This window comes from Trachurus trachurus (genome assembly GCF_905171665.1).
Source record: "Trachurus trachurus genome assembly, chromosome: 4".
NCBI lineage: Eukaryota > Metazoa > Chordata > Actinopteri > Carangiformes > Carangidae > Trachurus > Trachurus trachurus.
In genome coordinates, this window is record NC_139898.1 from 13,174,557 (window position 1) to 13,189,659 (window position 15,103).

At 43.2% G+C, this 15,103-nt stretch overlaps 2 protein-coding genes across 2 annotated transcripts in view; both read right to left on the reverse strand.

Moving 5' to 3' along the window:
• micos13 (mitochondrial contact site and cristae organizing system subunit 13) overlaps positions 1-15,103 on the reverse strand; it is a 313,292-nt gene that overhangs the window by 84,942 nt on the left and 213,247 nt on the right. The gene's annotated exons all lie outside the window — the stretch shown is intronic.
• Positions 1-15,103, reverse strand: part of celf5a (cugbp, Elav-like family member 5a) — a gene marked incomplete at both ends in the record, with an annotated part of 179,588 nt that overhangs the window by 23,564 nt on the left and 140,921 nt on the right. Inside the window, 2 exons of the mRNA XM_083970449.1 lie at positions 3,993-4,072; positions 6,811-6,939. Of these exons, the coding sequence (XP_083826575.1) occupies positions 3,993-4,072; positions 6,811-6,939 (209 nt within the window). The remainder of the gene's footprint in view (positions 1-3,992; positions 4,073-6,810; positions 6,940-15,103) is intronic.

Genomic DNA, 15,103 nt, shown 5'->3' on the forward strand with positions numbered 1-15,103 from the left:
TCATTATATTCTGATATTAGAATAGACATATATTTATGTCTTTGTGAGTATTGCTTTCTTGTGCAACTATATGTCACACACCTTGTCTGTCATCAATCACCAAAGCAAATTCCTTGTAGCTGTATAACTAAGTTGTATAAATCTGTTTTTGATTCTGGTTTCAAGTGTCACATGACAAATCTGTCTCAGTCTTTATGATTCGGCCATTCGTGCTGCTACAAACACAAAAATTAAGAAATAACACACCATCTTTCTCATCTCTCTGATAAATGCTATTTCACTGTCACTGCCTAGAAAATGAAAATGTTCCTCCACAACATTAACAAGTAGCATGTGCTGCTCATCTGTTTATTTGAAGCTACGGTGACTGTCACTATCATATACAGTACAGGACAGATTTTTATTCAAAATATAAACAGCTGTGACTGTTTTATTGTGCCCACAGCAACAAATGGAAAATCCATGTCCTGTTGCTGCATATTCTGTTAGAAACTATAATAATACTTTATACACACAGTATAAAGCCCATAATTCATGTACATTACATGATGCTATGCTATACTTATTACTGTATTCTAATAAGCCATTACCGCCCGTTGCTCCACCCCAGCTCCCCACTGGAATCATACTGTGTAAATACACATCCGCTTTAAGCTTGGCTAGTAAAGTAATGGATGAGTGTAATCTGTTTGGTTATTAGAATGTAAATTCAAAGAAATATAATAAAAATAAAGGCTGAACATTGTTTAATGAGTAGAAACACAACAATCTGTCATCCTTGAGAAATACTGACATTAAAACTCTGCATCTCATTGAATACAAAATGAGATCATAACTGAAACACAGATTTTACCCAGTATCTTCTGCTTTTTCTTCACTTTCATTGTATTGTTTAAGGCAGCAGGATGCTGACCTACACATTATGACAATGTGTCTTCTTGAGTGGCACATCCTTGTATTTGCATGTTGCTCTGAAGAAACAGAGAATCTGAGCAGCTGGGGAATCACATTTGGCTGCTTTTTCTTGAAACCCTCTTTACTCCTCTCTTCACTCTCAATCATGAGGCTCTCTCTTCTATGCAAACTTTACCTCATTTGCTTTCCTTTGTTCTGCTCTTATCCTTCCATCATCCTGCTCCAGTGTTTCTATCTCACTCGCTGTGTCAGCTGAAACATCCTCAAACTCAGGCTGAGCTGACGCGGATACGGAGTGAAAAAATCTGCACAGCTCTGCGAACCTGACCCGCATCCCCCCCTCGCCTCGGTGTAAGTCTGTCCCGGGACTTACTTCCTACACGACCCCGCTGAATCCCAGCAATTTGCTTTACAGCTCTAGCGTTTAAATGTTTAATTGAGCCACTCATATCCTGAACTGTAGCAGTGTGTGTGTGTGTGTGTGTGTGTGTGTGTGTGTGTGTGTGTGTGTGTGTGTGTGTGTGTGTGTGTGTGTGTGTGTGTGTGTGTGTGTGTGTGTGTGTGTGTGTGTGTGTGTGTGTGTGTGTGTGTGCATGTGTAGTAGATGAAGGAGGCTGAGGGATGGCGGTGGCGTGTGTGAGAGGCGGAGGTCTGCATGCTTGAAATATGATGCCTGCCGATGTGCTTGTGTAACTCATACATTTAAACTATCATAACATCAGTGTTCATACACTGACATTATGTGGTAGTTAGTGATTGGCATTATTATCATTGGCTATTATTTTTTCATGTGTTGTCCATCACAAGTCTACAGTCAAATACATGGTTTGCTCTGCAGGCACTGAGCGCCATTGATGTACATATGTGCACTCTCCATGCAGTTCTTCTCTCTCCTCACCAACTCACACATACAATACATACAGAATGCCCACTCCCCCTGTACATGAATAACATAAATGTATTCAGCTCAAGTCCTCGAGCTGGAAAATAAGATCAGTCAGGGAGCCTTTGACCCTCGCCCGTGGCTGTACGAGCATGTGACAGTGAAACAGTGAGAGGAGCAATATAGAAAGTGTGAGTGCTCATGCAAATGTGCTACACATAAAGCGCTTCTGTTTATAGATGTGTATGTATGCACAAGCATGTAATTGTGTGTGTGTGAGTGTGTGTCATAAACTCTAAGAAGCCACTGTCCATGCTTTGGGGGGATTGGCAGTATATCTATCAAAGTGCTGTAGTTAGTTGCTGTGTTAATATTCGGTGCAGTTCAACACCTCGGCTAGCGATGCTATTGGCTGGGCTTTCTTCATACAGTAGTTATCTCTCTGACTCTGCTCATTAGCCACAGCCTTGGTGGAGCAGCAAATATGCAAACACATATACAGGCTACCTCCCTTTGTCTTAGTTCATTAGAACAATTAATGGTTTCTATTAGGCTTGGAGAAGTAGGAACGCAGCGACTGCCTACAACGGATACAAACTGGATGCAGTGAAGGCATCCGCTGATCAGAGTTCACAGTGTATCCTGCATTGCTGCTGTCAAAGGTCTCTCTTTACTTCTTCATAATGTGTTGTAAACAGAAGATTTTTCACTTACTCATTTAATCAATGACTACAGCAGAGCAGAGACTCAAATGCATTCAACAAGAATTCAAACAGACACACAGGATGTATGGTCCAAGGTTTTTCCAGGATTTTTGCTTCACTGATGGACACTTTGCTCTGAATAGCACTGTCCTGCTGAGGCGTAATGGTCCAGCAGTGGTCCACTAATCTCAGCGAGGCAGGCACACTGTGCCCTCTCCTCCAGCAGTCACAGGATATGAGATGCTGATCAGATTTCTATAATCAATTTACCAGAGCAGGAGGTATAAATCCTGTCCATTCACTCATTCTCCCTCTGCTCCTGCCCCCCCATCTCTCTCTTTCTCTCTCTCTCTCTGTCTCTTAGTCTCTCTCTCTCTCCAGCTCTTCCTCCCCTCCCTTTGGCCCCCTGCTTATAGTTGGATGAATAATTCAGCAGCCAATGTGGTGAAAGGTGGAGTAAACAAGTCTATTGCCTAATATCCCGAGAGGCTGCCAAAAAGAGACGAGCTAGGGCAGAGAGCTAGAACAGATAGGGGGATGGAGCAATGGAGAAGGAGGGTATCTATGAAGAATGGACATCCAGAGTCTTTCCTCCTGACCTCCAGTCATTTGCACTTAGATTGACTCGGAGGTTGTGCCAAAATGGCACAGCTGGTTCCGAGCGTTTCTCTCTGCGTTCCTCTCTTGAGCCACACATTGGCAACCATTAATAATGAAATCACACAGTGAAACACAACACCTGTGAGATAGGGTGGGCGAGAGTTCAGGGTCCCCGCTTCTCTGAGGCGGTGGGTTCCCAAAACAAAAATGAGGATAAAAGCAGAATATACTTCAGGCAACTGAATAATATGGGACGTGACTCCTTGTCCGCTCAACGGATGTCACGGAGAATAACTCTATTCAGGTTTGGAGTGCAGAGTAAGTAGCTTTTATTTTGACACCATCAGGTATACAGCGACCATACCAAAACATGAGACACATACAAATGAGCAATACAGCTCCTGCGCTCATAGTAAATCCAATACAGAGAGAATTCAGAGGACACGCTGTGCTTACATAACGAGCAAATGTAATCTCACACTGGAGTTATATTCACTGATTATGCAAGCAGAACTACTGATTGATGACTCACCCAAAATTCAATTATCATTCTAAACAGTTTTATCTGGAAATTAGATTTGGATTTTTTTTTTTTTTAAGTAGCATGTTAATTAAAGAGACAGAAGGCTATTTCTGGTTGTATCCGTTTACTTAAAAAAAAAACTTAGGACACCTGTGAGGATGATTGTAGTACTTTTATAGGTCGACTAAACCTTGAGGACTGGGATAAATTTAAAACTTACAATCAAGAGCGGTGGTTAGCTGCTAACGAGTGCGTATGGTGGGATTTCACTTGTTTGTGTTGCGCATCCAAAGGAAGTTGCATGGTGTGTGTATTTTCCTGTTTCCCTGTGTGTGTTTATGTATCAGTGGGAGAAAACTGTACTCACTGGCATGGTCTGGCTGCCGTGGAGGGCACTGATTGCAGACTGAGCCTCAGTATGTGTGGAGAACTTGACGAAGGCGCAACCTAGAAGAGAGAACAGATGCATACCATACACATTCAGGTACACACACACACAGATACACACACAGAATACATAATACAGTAAATATATTCAATTGAGTGAGTTTAAAAGCCTACGGTATATTAATAAAGGATGTTGAATTCCATTTGACACCACAGAAATCACTGTGCAGTGAGAGGCTCTCATTGCACAGCAGGCTGCCCCACTCCGGGTATTAGGCAGGCAGACAAGCAGGCAGGAGCTGCAGGCTAAACATTGCACTGATGAAGCAGAAAAGCATGCTATTTAGCACCACATGCCTGTCTGTGCATATTAAATACTAGCTAATCTGACTAATCTCGTAATGTTTTCAGATAGAAAACAACCCAATTTGAGAATTCAGGAAAGTTTTTGGTTCCAACAACAGGATGTTCTGATCGGTATTTGTAAATACGAAGCACAAATGCCAGAAACCCACAGAACCAACAGCTCTAACGTCCTGGAGGAATATTGTTAGAGGTAGATACAGTAGAGAAACGAGATGGAAATGGCTTTTGTGGGTCCATAAAGTGCACCTTGTTGTTGCACATTAATTATTCAATTATTAGACCGAAGTGCGGCCCTCATTTCAAAACTGGAAAAGAGATATTATTTTATTTGAAACATATACAGTACAGTAATTTCAGTCTCTGCCTATTTGAAAAGACTCAGTTTCTAGGTGTCGGGCCATGTACTCATGAACATAATGTAAAAATGTCTCCAGACTAGGATAGTGTCCTTACATGCCTATACCTTAACCACAATTTTATTACATAATTACATAACCAGTAAATGCTGATGTTAAAGTATTGATACACTATCTTCATCCAGGGGTCTTCCTGGATGCACTGGGTGGAAGCAGGAAACCACTGGGAACCATGACCAGTCCATTACACAGCTAACAAATGAACACACATTTAGATGATACAGCAGCGCAAAGACAGCACCTTAACTGTTTACTGGGAGCGTACATGTACGAGGACCGAGCCTGGGTTTGTCGCAGTGAGGCAGGAGTCTACACTACCACTGAGCTGCCATGGCCTCTTATAATTACACCCTATTTCACCTAATTTTATTTCATTTTAAGTTCCTTTTCTGGTCTTATTTAATCTTTCACACTTTATTCTGCTTATCATCTATCCTGCTTGACCCAGCTGCCCTGCCATTCTTCCCCTCTTAATGGGCTTACCCCTGTGGACACCAGCCAGTCAAGATGCCCATTCAGCTGTCAAACCACTGCCCCCTATTGAGATATGGATAGAGAAGAGCTCGAGCTCTGCATGACCTGTACAAGGACTTTGCTACAGTGGTACAAACTATATGTCTCTATAATTAGGCATTTAACTCTAGGCATACTGGTACTTTGCAAGTCATGCGCTGCCTGCACTTTTTGAAATCAGTGAAATAAGGTTGCTGAATATGATATAGCAAAGGAGCGTTAAATATTCTGCACTCAAACTTGTACTTTTGCTCTAATTCGCAACATAACGTGTATAATATATTAGGTATACAACAGATTTGTTTTTTAAAAGGAACAGATATGTCTTATTTTTTGGGGTTTTTGGAAAAAAAAAAAGATATATATATATATTAGAAACTAACGCAGGCACCATAAGCGATCAAATATAAATGTAACAGTAATGTTTGGAGGCTGACGATTTCAGTGTTTCAACCCACAGACTTCACTTTGGAGGAGCGCAAAATATATCAGAGCCACAAAGAGGAATGCAACTTCCCTTGGCTGCCCCCATCCTCTCAGTGGGGACACTTGAATTGTTTTGACATCCATCTTTCCCTTCTACCCCTCCAAACCACTGCACAGTCAGAACGCTCTGGCTTCAAACCCCCTTAGATATAATTCCACAACAATTTCCATAAGCGCTGGACGGGGAATAGGCTTTAGAGACATGAAAAACCACTAGTCTCTTTGCTCTTTGCTGCATGTCAGAGGGAAGTGATGTCTTCAAAAGTTTTGGGCTATCTGAAAAAAGCCTGCAAGATAGCAACACTACAGTACCCGAGCTGCAGCACCGGCCTGCAGTACATCCATAGGAAAAGATGTTTTGTATTAACACTTGAGAACAGTGACAGAACAGGAATCAGGACTTTGAAATGAAGAAGAGTTTGTTTTGTTTTGTTTTTTTTTCATCCAGAAACAGGAAATATGTTGTAAAAGAGTTTGTGATGGTAAAGTCAGCATTTTGAATCATTGCTGTAGATGATGGGATCGCAATTACTGATAATGTGGGCTGTCCGGTTTTGCTGGTGATACGCAGTAAGTGTGCAAAGGTTTAGATCTATCAGAAACCCTCCTGTCTTTAGACAAAGAAAAAAAATCCTGTTGAAATATGACAAGATTTAAAACCTTTTGGATTTTGAGTAATTACATCGACAAAAAATGACACTAATTTCTCTCCAAAACAAGTCAAAAAGACTAATTACCCACTTGACGTCTCTTAGTTACCAATTATGAAAGTCAGACATCAGCCGAGCAGCATTTGATATATTAGATTTCACTTTTTTTTGTCACAGCTTGCTGCCATCTAGTACAAACAGTGTATTGTTAAAAATGTTTGTGATAACGTGAAAATGCATCTTGACCCAGATCTGATGCATGTGTCACATATATTTTACATACCCCAGCTGTCACTGACACTGACACACACTGTCACTTCTCTGTCAGTGACCTAAATAATGCTGACAACTGTATCATGGCTCCTACCTTTGCTGTTTCCGTCAGGACCTCTTAGGACCGTGCACTCCTCGATGACTCCGTAGGGTTCGAAGAGGCGGTAAACATCCTCCTCGGTCTGTTGTTTGTTCAGCATCCCGACAAACAACTTCCTGTCTTCTGGAACAAACAAAGAGACAAAATGTTAAATTTTAACTTTGACTGCAATTTATGAAAGTAATTCGAGGGGATACATGGGTGAAATCTCATCATTGTAAATGATAATAATAATAATAATAATAATAATAATAATAATAATAATAATAATAATAATAATACAACACTAAACGTACATTAGAAATGTAGCTTTACATGTTTAAAAGCAACCCCACCCCACCCAGACCCCCCACCCTTGTTGGTGTCATCATCACGGACAGGCACTGAAGAAGAGGTCTCTCTTCCACAGAAACAAACACAGCGACATGTTCGCAGAGCCTTGGTACAGTCGAGTAACTGTCTGGATTATTTAGCGCTGGTGGAACTCGAGTCACATTGTATTATCTGTTATCCAAGACTGATCATTTTAATCTCTAGTATAAGTGGGTTTAGTCCCATATGGGCCCATATACTGTAGCTGCTGGGGGTAAGTGAGTGGTCAGGGGCTGGAGGGAAAGAGCAGAGGGAAGACTAATGAAGAGGTTACACACACACAGTCAGACAGGGACACACACACACACACACACACACACACACACACACTCTCTCTCTCTCAGGCACAGAGACCCAAGACAATGAGCAAGTCTTTGGTCCTTTAAAAGCACCAGAGGCTCCAGGCAGCTCCAACTTCCTATACACTGCACTGAACTGGCGAGAAAATCATGCTCTCTCCCTCTCTTTTACTCACTGTCTCCCGTGGTCTCTCGCTCTATTCATCTCTCCCGACTCTCTCTTTTCTGCTCCTCTTTTTCTCTCGCTGATTCTACATTTTTCCCCCTCATTTTTTTTTCAACTGCCTCCCTCCCTCCCTTCCTCTCTTTATCTCTCTCTTACTCTACTAATTGCTGCTGATCCAGTGTTTTTTTGTGTAGCCAGAGAAATATTTCAGTGTGCACTGGCGTGGCGAACAATGGTGTGTCTCTCCTGCGAGCAACAAAGGCTGGGAGACATGCCATGAATAACGCTGACTTTTCAATAGATAGCCTGTATGCTATTGAGTCCTGTTAAATGCTGTGGGATCTGATCTTTACCTTGACCTGACACACTGTGTTTACTGATGTACTCTGGCCTTGTATGATTAATGCTACAGTGCAGTGTGCCTCTGCTGGCAGCAGAAGCACTAAAACCTTCCCTTTGTACAGATTGTTTCTCCAACTCTGACCTGTGAAGTCACGGTGGAGCGGCTGAGTGAGAGACAGGGTTGGCGGCGGCTGCTGCAAAGCGTCGGAGAGCGGCATGAATCGCTGCCAGAAGTCGTGCAGCCGTGTCAGGATAACTTGTGATGACTACTGAGTATGTCGCATCGTTGTAATTTCCTGACCCAGACACAAGCCGATACCTACATTCCTGCAGCGGGCACAGCGGCGAGTGTACATGAACACGGCGCCCAGTTAGGGTTTCAGCACTCAGCACCGCCAATGATGCACCTTTAAAATAATCACCCGTGTCAGAGCGTTGTCTAGGGAGGAGCGTCCCTGGTGCTGGCTCCTTATTGCAAGTGGCAGGATCAGAGGCAATGTATCAAAATGGAAGTGATGCAATGTGACATCTGTCAGGGTGGATTGGAGAGCATTTATCTGCAAAAAAAGGAAAGCCCTGAACTGGAAAATGAAAGGCCAAGATGGTCCTTCCTTTTGCTGGAGGGAGAATATAAATTCTGAGGTTGGATGGGGGAGATGAGTCGAGAAGAGGGGGAGGGGCCGGCCTGCACAAATTTCTCAGAATGCCGCCAGACCACATCTCGCACACGCTCCCTCCTGTATACAGCCACACACAGTCACACACAACACACAGGACCACCCATGCGACCGCACAGCACACGTCCTTTGCTCACCCCTATACTTCTCTAACTCGCCTGCTCAAGTAGATGATGGGGGCTTGACAAGTTTTGAATTAATGCATGACCTTTATCAATTTCATTTGAGCGGCACTCTGACAATCACAATGCGAGTGGCTCACATGTGGCCTGCTTTAAAATACGACACTGCATCCATCCTTCAGCTGAAAGACTGCAAACTGGCAAGTCACCTCCAGCTGAATGGAATAATATTTATAGGACTCCAAGTATAACAGGATCATTGGCCACTATATATCACATCCCTGCGTGGTTCACAGTGAGCTACACACATGCCTGACACTGGAGTTGTGTTCAATGCGTGGGCGTTTATTTTATTTTTTATTTTTTTTGCGTATCTGAAAATCTGAACACACATGCTGGATTTAACTGAAACGTAAGAAAGATGTGACTTTTTATGGATTTTTTTTTTCTTTTTCTTTTTTTTTTTACAGCAGTAGCATTTAGTCTGAGTTTTTCATCTGTGGCTGGGAGAGGGAGAGGGAGATGGAGTGCATGTTCTGAGTGTGCTTTGAAAACAAGCTAACCACGCATGAAAACAGATCATCTATGAGATCTGTTCCACAGTCTACAATTCTGCTGTGGCTGCTCTCAACTCAAATGCTACCTTGGGAATTCAGGTCTTGTTCATCGCCAGTAACATTATCTCATTTATCTACAACGCTGCAGCACAGGCAAGTGTGTGTGTATACACACACATATACACACACACACACACACAGGGTGCTAAACACCTACAGTCGAAATCACATGCACAAACTAGGATACCCTTTCACACCCTGACACAGAGGGTTGGATATGACAGATCCCTCACTTACCACACACAGCATACACACAAACAAGCTCCATCTCCCGCTGTTAACTATCTCGTATCTATAGTGTATTGACTTTTTCTTTGGGGCAGCCATTCTTTAGATTAATGTTGTCTAACTTGTGTTGCTCAGACTACGGAACAAAAAGCTGTAGAGACTCACAGACACCCGAATGATGTATTGTTACTATCTCCCATCCACTGCTATACAAGCATCTCACCACCTCAGCCGTCACTCTTTTATCAGATTAACGTTATACTAATGGCTTAACTGCTGCTGGTTTTCTACTGTAGCCACTGCTAACTGCTACTGCTGGTGGCCACGGAGGCAACACGCCATCAATAATCCTGCCTCTTCTGTTTGTTATCCTGCTGCAAAGCAAAGCTTAGTATACAGCGCGCGATATTCGTCAAAACTGGGGAAAACAAAGGAGCATTTGTTGCATCTCGGCGGGGTTCCCTAACCAACCTACATTTTTACACACATTCTGAAATCCGGATATTTATCTTGACGCGTCTTTACTGGAGTTCTGGCCTCTTTGATCTGAGGATGGCGGTCTGAGATAGACTCTCTGCAGAAACCTAGGCTCCTCAATGCTCAGATGAATTCAGCCTTTGCAATAGTTCAAGGGCACTCATCCTCAATCTGTAATTCTGCCCTGTCCATGCAGTACAGAACATGCTGCATAAAATCTGTGTCCAGTGACATATTCCATATGTATGGAAACTGACCCCCCACTACCCTCCCTCACTAGATCTCCATACTCTGCAGAGCACTACAGCTGTCTGTGTTAGTCTTCATGTGTATGTATGCACAGGTAAAACAGCGGTGCCTTGGCTCCATTTAAGGGGATAATTAGCAACATTTTCGTAATTATTCCATAACTATTAGTCAATCACAAAAGTAAATCTTTCTCATACAACCCTGAAACATTCTGTGATGCAAAGGCTGTTTTCAATGTCTTTTTTGCAGCTTTCAAGAGCGGCTGAATCATCTTTCTGTTACAGCCTCTCTACCTGTGGTAAATGGTATAGATGAATACAAAATCAGACAAGAAATGATGGGCTGTTTTTTTTTTTGCACTTACATCACAGCAAGAGCCAGGCCAACATTAATACCATCCCAAATTAGAGCGGCTCTCTGCTTTTGCATTTACACTGAAATGCCATCACCTAAACATTTCAGGGGTCTAATAACCACCAGCAAGTTAACTGTGATAACTGTGCAGCCTGCTGGCATTAAGATACGTTTACAGCTCACCCTGGTAGAGTACTGTATCCAACTTTATTGTGACACACCACTGCTGTCCTGCAATTCACCCCCATCATGTTTAATTTACTCAGAGTTATTAAACAGATGCTTGTTTGGAATAAATGCATTGGAAATTAAACTTCAGAATAATGAAATGGCAGTGTGCTGCCTGGTTATACATACTGAAGATTACTGCGTCCATTTGGACCCTTTCAAATCAATATAAGCTTTTCAGTATGAGCGCATTGGCCTTGTGTGAAGTCTTTGAGTCACTGCGCACAAGCAAATTAAATCAGTAATATTTCATATCTCCGATCTTCATGCTGTAGTCTGACTATTACAGCGCACGCACGGCTGACAGCACCATCATAATTCTTTACTTATGCACATGCTCCAGATCTCTATAGCACTCTCTTTTGTTACATAATGTTTAATTCCACTACAAGTTTGAAGGATCTCCTGTCCATACACACACTGCAGCGCAGTCCAGTGTACTAGAGACTTATTACTGTATGTTCCATGATAACGCTGCAGACTGCTGAGGATTTTGACAGTGAAATGAGACTTACTGAATAGCAATGGGGCAGAGTAGGAGTTTTGAAGCAACAAGAGAAAGAGGAAGAAGAAGAGAGAGAGCCAAGGGAAGCAGAGACGTAGAGGGAGAATGGAGGAGAGAAGGAAAGAGTGAATATGTTGGAGAGTGAGAATGATGTGCCCATACTGTAAGTTACTGTGCATACAGTCCTGCAGCTCTTGATAAGCCAGGATGGATGAAAGAGGTGCACCACAGGAGTTGGTAAATCATTGTCAGGGGCTGTGGTGTTGGTGGTGGTGGTGGGGGGGAAGGAGGAAGGAGGAAGGGAGGAGAATGGGGGTGAAGGTTAGAAGAGAAGCATACCAACTGCCTTAGGTGCTCTCTGGTTTTTCAAATTTTCCTTCCCTGTCTCTTTCTCAGTCGTTGCAACAGCAAGGGAGCGGAGATGGAGGGAGCGAGAGAGATATTGTGACAGAGGGCGAGAGAGTGCTATAGAGAAAAAGCACTTGTCACAAGGATGGGGGAGGTTGCTATGACAACTACTTATACAGCAGGCTGTCAGTCATGTTTCATTGGAGTTTGGAGAGGAGGAGAGGAATGAAGGGAGGAGAGGAGTTAGGGAAGGAGGGGTTGGAAAAGGGTCATTTCTCCATCTGTCTGCTGAGCCGGAGTGCAAATTTGACTGTCAGGCTTGGAGATAAGGACAAATTATGAACAATATTAGCTGGCCGATAAAAGGGAACAATAATGAATGGATAAATATATTAAAACCAAATGAGATAGCATCCAGGCAGAAACAGGGGCCCTGAGAAGCCATCCAGGTTTTCTCATTTGGAGGGTAAGATAAGAGCCAGAGAGAGGCTGTGAGGAGGGGAAGGATCCACCATATTAGAGCTAGCTGCTGTAGCGTACTTCCTTGTCAAAAGAAGGAAAGAAAGAATCAAAATCACTTTGTAGCCGGAATACCATACGTTGTGGCTTTCTCTCCCTCCTTCACAAGCCTATTATACTTCTCCAATGAGCAGGATGCCACACAATAACAGTGTCAGCATGTGTTCAAGCATAGAAAACACAGACAAAATGGAATGAAATTAATTAACCCTAAGAGATCACAGTGCTTAGCCAGTGGAATTTAATCCAATTTATTACATATAGGGATCTAACTAGGGTTGTGTTTGCATTAATGAGATTATGTGTATAGAGGGGGTGCATGCGTGCGTGCGTGCGCATGTACGGCACACAGGAGTGCACATGAAGTACACCCTGTTGTGTATAGATGGGCTAAGGTCATCGTTCCCACCCTGCGTACAGTAAGGGATTAGCGGTGGGAGTGGCAGAGACCGACGAAGGAGGGAGTCTGAGGTTTGGCACAGCCTCCGGGTGAGAATAGCCTGCCAAATTAACTCCTGAATAATGAGCCTTTCATGTGCTGCGTTATCACCAGCGAGAGGACGGCCACGTATTTTGTCATAACGCTGGAGCCACTTCAGACAGAACCCAGTTAGTAGGTTCCACCAGCACACCTTCATCTGAGGAAGAAATGTGGGTTGATAGAATAGTTTGTTTACCAATTTCTAAAGTAAATGAGGACTCCTGTGTGTGTGTGTGTGTGTGTGTGTGTGTGTGTGTGTGTGTGTGTGTGTGTGTGTGTGTGTGTGTGTGTGTGCGTGTGCTGTATCTGCAGCTGTCTTTTGAAGTTTGCATGCTAACCCACAGAGTTGACAGCACAAATTGTAAGGCCTACCATGCACCGGCCCTAATGAGGTAGCTTATTAGCGCTGTTTCCCTCACAACTTCGGAGCTGTTGCTTGGAAACAGCACTGCAAAGAAAACAATACTGTAGTTCTCACTGAAAAGCCATCACACCCACTTATGCAAACACCAAAGTGAAGCATTATGGACTTCTATTGAAGCATATATAGGACAAAATAAAGAATGATTGTTAAACATACAATATTCCATTATGACTCTTACAAGGTTGCTTGTTCTACATCTTAGGTGCATATTCGCTCCGTGATTCGGTTTCCGCGCGTTCCCGTTAACAGTAGCTATACAGCAACCTGCTTCCGTGGCTCTAGCAGCACACACAGTGACACTGGTGTGTTTTCACGTCATAGTTTCATCATTTTGGTGTCAAGGCCGCTCATTGGCAGCTCGGCCCGCAACCCATAAAAGCTATCAGTAAAAATGCCATTGAAGCAGTGCGTGGAGGGCCTTGATAGCCATGCTGCAGAAACAGCGCATCCCTCACTAAGCACTCCTCTGGGATGGATTAGGCCTCGCTGCTTTCACACACATGTAAAGATGCATAAACACACTCCCACAAGGCTGCTCATGTATGCACACACGCTGCAAACATGCGGGCAAGTGCACGCAAAGCAACCATAAAATTGTATAAACACGCACGCATACAGTCTGTCATTGGGAAATAAAGCAGCTTGAAAGTACACACAACTAAATGAACAGGCACACACACAGAGCGTGCAGGCCTATATACAAACATACAATATCGAGAGGCAACTGAAACACTTTCTGCAAACAAACTATCTCCCGAGTGAGTGGGAGGTTGTGGTTGGTTAACTGTTGCATCACACGCCCTATAGCGTGTTAGTAAGGCCAAAGAACTTAAGATCAAACTATAATATGATGCCTCACAGCAGCCTCGCAGGAAAAGAGCTTCTGCATTCTCATAGTACACATTTCCTCCTCGCACACCAACTGGGCCGATTCCATCTCAGAGGGAAATACTTTCTGGGCTGCTGGAAGAGAGGGTGATGGATATTATGCATGACACCTGAAAAACTCACCCACACATCGGTTAAGTGCACATATGTGTTCCAATGCATGAACATGTAAAAATGTTCATACTACACACAGGACCTCCCTGTCTGTCACTCAATATTCTCCAAAGATCTCCGCAGATTTTATGCACCAGTGCAATCTAATGGCTGCTCTGTTATGTGCTGCTGGCTAGGGGGATTTCAGCTGCATCTTGGCTCTGCTGGAAGCCTTGAAAATACAATTACAGGCTTCTGACTTGGTTCTCCCCTCCTTAAATGCTCCACGTAAAATCTCTGAGGTGTGTAACCGCTGGCACGCATGTGTGTTCCGTGTGTTCCTTTCACCTCGCTTTCTGTACTGTTACAGCCGACTCACGGCCTCCGGCCGACAGCTTGCACCCCAGCTCAGACAGAGAACAGCTGAAAGGAAAGGAGGGGGAACATAAGGAGAAATTGCTTAAAATATTTTATCTCCACCATATACGTCTCAGCAAATTTACACTCAATATGATAACAAATGTGAAATATTACTCACAGCCTTGTGTCGACTTCAGTGTATTACGGCTGTAGTCATAAATCCTGAAACTGCTGTGCAACATGTGTATGTAGCTACTGTATATAAACATTTACAATATGGCAGCGCTATTTATATTGTCTCCCTTCATAATGCCATCTGAAGGGCATTTTGGCATCCGTTATGATATGGATTTTCTCCCCCTCACCCCCCCCCCCCTCATTTTCCTCTATCCCATTTATTGCCATTCTTCTTCTTCCGTCCAGATTGTGTTTCTATACAGTAGAATAGGCCTTTTACCTTTGGCAGTATTTAACACAGCGCTAGCCTGTTTCTTAATTATTTTCTCATCGCTCCACTGACACTGATTCATGAGGGTAA